The sequence below is a fragment of the Sardina pilchardus genome, chromosome 5, assembly GCF_963854185.1.
Source record: "Sardina pilchardus chromosome 5, fSarPil1.1, whole genome shotgun sequence".
NCBI classification, from domain to species: domain Eukaryota; kingdom Metazoa; phylum Chordata; class Actinopteri; order Clupeiformes; family Clupeidae; genus Sardina; species Sardina pilchardus.
Window position 1 is genome coordinate 25,012,349 of NC_084998.1, and position 5,887 is coordinate 25,018,235.

Below are 5,887 nucleotides of genomic sequence, written 5' to 3' on the forward strand. Positions count from 1 at the left end.
TCAGTTCTATCTACTGTAGTCTTTTACACCTTCTTTCACACCTTATTAAGCTCAAAAGATACCACTTTCCAATGACTGCAAAACCAAGACACCCAAACTGGTGATTTCTCTCCCTCCTTAACACTGTAGTTAGTAAGTTTAGTTGCTGGCCATCAACCAAACAAAGACCGTTGAGAAAAGTTACTGCGTGTGTTGCCAGGCAGAAGTCGAAGGATGATATCATGCACAAGACACAAGCTACTGCAGATTGTTTCATATTTTTTTGTGACAGCTCAAGTGAGCTCATCCACCTACATCATTTATTGAATACTGATTGGCTAGAGAAGGGTCTTCTATTTACATAGGGGGCGGACACCTGGCCAGGGTTGGCCATAAGTTTAAAAGGAGGTGTTTTGACAACATATAAAAACTGCTCCCAACAAAGCAACTTCAGAACGTGCGCACCGTCCCCCCAATGCCTGGTTCGTGGAATATCCGCTGCAGAAGACATCCATCATTCGCAACTCCTGCCGGGCTGCACTTAGTCTCTCAGCTCAGACTCTTCTCCGTTGGTTTTGTTCAGTGCTAAATTACAGTAGAGTTAAGAGTCAGTGTTTGATCCACGACCATATCTTTGAATTTCCGAGCAATTTGGACTTTGTGTGAAGCAAAACGACTATATTTTGGAGACACCCAGTGTTCGCACAAAGGCTTTACCGATAGTAAACTCTCAGCCATCATGGGAAGAAGGCGCTGGAGAAAGCTAATAATTATGAGAGGTCTGCCAGGGTCACTAAAGACGGACAAAGCTAAGTATGTTTAATGCAATGTCTTGCTTAAGCTAATGCGTTGCGTTATCACAACTTAAAATACATTGGATGGTCATTTGAATCAATTTACTTACTCAAATCTGTTAACTGTTTATGGTGAGTGCATGGAATTTCAAGACAACGTCTTTTAAATCTTTAGTGAGCTCTTAAAAGAGTATGACGGTGGAATAATTGTGAGTGCGGATGATTACTTTCGAAATGGTCCAAATGGTGAGATGGTCAACTTTGACCCCAGCAAACTCTGGGTCGCTCACATGAAGGCCCAGAGGAAGGGTAACTTTTTTTCTCCATTCTGGGACATACATATTAACATATATTTGTAGTTCTCATTACGTTCATTGCCATTATTTATGATGCCACACCCATGTGTTTATGCTTCAGCTTCGGACGCTCTGTCAAGGAAAGAAAATCCTGTCATCATTGACAACATCAATATGGAATTTCAGTACATGTATCCTTATGTTTTCATGGTATGTAATTCTCATTTGTTGTGTATGGCTTTAGAGATGAGTTGTAAAGGTATATATATAAAATAAATATTTAGTTTGTGTGTGTCACCACAAAAACAATAATCCAACCTTGTAGGGGAGCAAATTTATTCTGAGAGAAAATTAAGAAATACACATATTTCCAAAGCTACAGCTCTGGCACCCCTAGCCTGTCCACACCAACCTTGTATATCCTGTCAGTGTTTATACATCATTTCATACTGTACATCTTTTTACTCAATATTAACCAGGGGTATCAATACATGTAGTGGGCACTGTACATCTTCAGAAATAAACTATTTGAATAATGTAAATGTCCTCTTATACTTTATCAACATAGAACTGAATTTAGTAGTATTTAACTTACAGTTTTTTCTAAGTTGTTTTGGTACAGTAGGTTTGTTTGTTCACTTCATTAAATTCATATTACTAAAACAGTGTCTCAATGGTTTAGTACATCCATGCAACCTATTTTGTACCAATGTCTGCTGTTTTTTTTTTCTTTTTTTCATTTTTTCATTTTTTTGCTTATGTCATGTTGGTCAAAATGTATTTGGTTTCCTGCTGAATAGTCCTACCCCATGAAACAATTTGGCTTTATGTCAATATGTCTGAGAAATGTCACAGAAGAGATGGCACATTTTCAGGTTGCAGCTCCCGTATTGCAAAGAACAGAAAACCATTTCCTGTCACAGTCAACATTAGCTTGTGATGGAAAGTTAGTGTTTGCCTTCTGTGGCTTGTGCCAGTTGTGCTGGTTTGCACGATCGGAATACTGTACTTCGCTTTCTTCTAAAAAAAAGACTCCTCGTATCTATAGCTCACCTTCAAACATGGCAGTTTGAGGCCCTGTTTCCACTGAAAGAGACTGCAGCGTAGGATCATGACACAAGTCATATTCAGTCCCCATTGTCACAACACAACACCTTAAAAAAAAAAAACAGATCAGTTTTAAACACAGCTCTATGTCATTCTATCAATAAAGTGCTATGTGTTTGTTTTGACATTGTATTTCAGGGTTTTCGTAAAGGATATTGGATTGAGTTTGAAGATTTAATGGATGAGGAGGCTTCCCCCAATGACTTTCACAGGTAGCTACAGTATATAGTTAATTCCTTGACATGAGCATGAAACTGGAAATATCAGCCATCATGAAACAATAGGACAAACTATGTGACGTTACACATTGATCATTTGAGCGTATTCCCTCTTAATTCCCATCTTAATTATTTCCCTACATAGGCGCTGTAAATACAAGATCCCTTTGGAGAAGTTTGAAAAATGGAAGGCTTCCTACAGAAGAGTAAGACATATTTATCAAATTCTACGTGACCCAGAGTCAAGACGCAAGTGGAAGAACTACCGCTGGTGATATGGAATAGGACTAAACATTGCAATCCCATTCAAAACTGATAGTAAGTTATCACATTTCCATGTACATATAATATTTGTGTCTGATAACTGATGCTTAATATACCTGACCAGTGAGTCAGACAGGAAGTTGTTTTCCAACTCGAAATAGACTGCGTGCACGAAAGGCTCTCTGTGCGGTGTTTTTTTTCCCCCGGGTGGAGACAGGTGTGTTTGAACAGTTAAAGCTTCACCGGAAATACACCGGAAAAACACGAGCGGGAAATATAAGGAAAAGCCTTTTGTGCACCTTGTCTGTTAGATCCCCCGCACACTTCAGTTATAGCTTCAGAGTCTGTTGTCTATTTGTTTTAGTTCAGTAGTCACCAAATAAAAATGATATTGATGATAAGAATATATGACTTCTGTGCCACCATGTGTACAAGATTTACTACACTTGCCTTATTAAATTCCTCTATAGCATCCTTGTTGTTTCTTCTTTTGAGTGCGTTATTTGTTGCCATTAGCAGGGTTATTTCTGCCCATTCACACAGCAGATTTAAAGATTCTGATACTACAGTAGCTACACTGACATAATATGGAGAATGAAGTCACAAATGACATTGCTACAGTATGTGCACAATGCACACTTGAGATTGCACTGTGTAACGTTGTTGATCACAGTAGGATCATGACCCTTGTAGTGAGTTTTTGATCTATATTGACATTAAAGGACATAGATATCAAATCATGTTACATTAAAGTAAACCGATTTCTGTCATGGCCTATGCTTCTTTTCATTTAAGTTAAACAAGCAAAAAAAACATATCTCGGCTGGGTGAGCAAGCCATGGTTTTGTCTTCCATGTAATCCTCAGTAGAAGGCCTATATGCCTAAACAGGTCTTCTCAGTCAATCCAGATCTAAGCCAATTCAGAGTTGGAATGACAAGTGCTTCTGCTGAATGTGATCATTTAATGTTATTTTGACTAAATGCATATGTCATCAACAACATTAAATGTTCAAAGTTCAAACCATGAAATGTTTAATTTAATTGTTAAATGTTTAGTTCAATTTAATTTAAGTTTGATAAGATTAATGAAAATCAAGGATTTCTGCTGAAAAAAGCTGAAAGAAAATAGCCAGGTTTGCTATTCTCATCAAATGAGTTGACGTAGTCAAAAGGCACAACATTTTGCACCTCTTATTTTCTGCTAAAGTGAGATAGATATTAATTATTTCAAATTAAAATATTAATGAGGAGATATTTCATATACTTACTCACAGATCACGTTAAAGGCTGAACTTCACCTTGAAGGAGAGGTTGAACTTGAAGAAACAGCACAGTCACTTCCTCCTGTGGCACCTGGTGGTATTTGGATACCAACATCAACTTACTTGTCTTTGCGTTCACTGGGTTTTACTATTTTTGATTTCTAAAGAACATATAGTTCCCTGAGCTTCCCTCTGCAAGTATTGGAACACATGCTGACTATAAAGAGGAATATAAAATCATCTTTTGGAAATTGATCTTAATGCCTTAAATTAAAAAATGAGAAAATATCCAACCTTTAAGGACATACATTTTCTTTGTGAATGAATAATGTAACTGTAAATAAATGTTTTCCTTAAAATACAAGTGTCATTAGTAGCCTACCCTATGTTAAAGAGGAACTATTGGCAATTTCATCTCTGGTTTCGGTTTCGTTTTTTGATTTCGCTTGTTTGATGCTTGCATTTTCTCTGCAGAGCTTCCCCGACAGCTTTAGCGTGTATATTTATACATGTATAGGCTATATTTAAATATAAATTGCAAGCGTGGTTCTTCGTCTCAGACTTCCAGATGTAAACAAGGAGCGATCGTCTCCTGCAGAAAGTTGCATAGGGTCTCTTTAACCATACTGAATCTGTTCAAATTCCCATAGAGGCAGTCAGATTTTTATTCATTTATTTATTTATTTTTAAATGCCAGTTATTTCCTGGATCCAGGACACTATGCACCCTGATAAAGTCCCCTAGCCTTTGGAATTAAATGGCCCCATATACTGTCACATACTGTACCCTTCATGATACTAGAGATTGGCATGGTTTTATTTCAGCTATCCTTTTAGCTGGTTTGATTTGCATTGAGCTCAATGAGAATGAAAATGAAGTAAAGTGGGGAAACGATGCTTTTTCAGGAACAACCTTGAATATTTCAGCAAAGAAAAATAAAGTTGCCCATATTGTATATAAGGTGTAACGCCTGAACCATAAGGGGCATAAGAGAATGATGAGGGGAAGGTTTAAAGAAGAAAGTTTGAGCCTCAAATAAAATGCCCTGCGTAAACATGTACTGCTGCTGCTATGCTTCACTGCATTTTGCAAATTGCTTTGCTGTGCTATAACCTGTATATGTCTTACTGTAAACATGGTTTGATATGTAACCTTAATGTAATTGAAATACAGTATACAACCTTTGTATGAAACTATGTGTCGGACGCAGGATTGGCCATAACGGTGTGACACTGACTAGACCATCCTGCTAGGCAAAAAATATTTTTGCCGCTAGGGTGCATCTAGATTTCTAGGCTATGTTTCCTTTTTGGTAAAAACCACTAAAGAACACTGAGTGCTCAGACAATGTCTGAGGGGGCAATACTCAGAAAACAGGCGAAACAGAATTAGACTTACATATCCTGCTGGGTGGGGGTCCTGGGGATCAGAGTGAGGTCAAAATACATCAGAGAAAATGATATGAGAAAGTGTAAACAAAAGGCCTCCAATCAGAGGTCACTGACAGGGAGATCACATATATATGAGTGTCAATCTATTAAAAGGAGGTTTGGAAAGGTAAAACCGGCTTTAGATTGTGCCTTATGCTATACTGTTCTGGTTGTCGTTGTTACTCTGGGATTTGTACTCTGTTCTTTTGATCTTATTCCAGTACTTTTTGACTTATAACTTTTGTATTTTACTTTTACATATTGGAACCAAAAAAAAAAACAATAAAAACTTCCACTTCCAGTGGGGAAGAGAAAGGCATTCTCCCTTGTCTGAGTCTCCTTTTAAGGGGAGTTTCCCCCTCCTGGTGTGCATGGAATAACCCTACTCTTTCCTTTGGATATTGATCATTTAACCCATGTGGAAAAGCAGCGTGAAAGTGTCTATGCCTGAGTCTAGCTGGGATTGAGTATCTAGAAAGAGGGGTGAGTCAAAGGTTGTGGGTTTGGGGTTTGTTTTTTTGGGGGGATCCTCATTA

General features: G+C 37.8%; 1 protein-coding gene across 2 annotated transcripts; it reads left to right on the top strand.

Moving 5' to 3' along the window:
• The first annotated feature begins 424 nt into the window (after nt 1-424).
• On the top strand, nt 425-5,664 carry LOC134079614 (NEDD4-binding protein 2-like 1). Of its 2 annotated transcripts, XM_062535707.1 has the most exons (6): nt 425-792; nt 949-1,082; nt 1,191-1,279; nt 2,315-2,388; nt 2,540-2,712; nt 3,934-5,664. In XM_062535707.1, the coding sequence occupies exons 1-5, from the start codon at nt 719-721 to the stop codon at nt 2,667-2,669; spliced, it is 501 nt and encodes a 166-aa protein (XP_062391691.1). In that variant the 5' UTR covers nt 425-718; the 3' UTR covers nt 2,670-2,712; nt 3,934-5,664. The 2 variants fall into 2 exon arrangements, with proteins under 2 accessions (XP_062391691.1, XP_062391692.1); XM_062535708.1 differs by lacking the exon at nt 3,934-5,664 and having other exon boundaries at nt 2,540-3,130.
• Nucleotides 5,665-5,887: the final 223 nt, after the last annotated feature.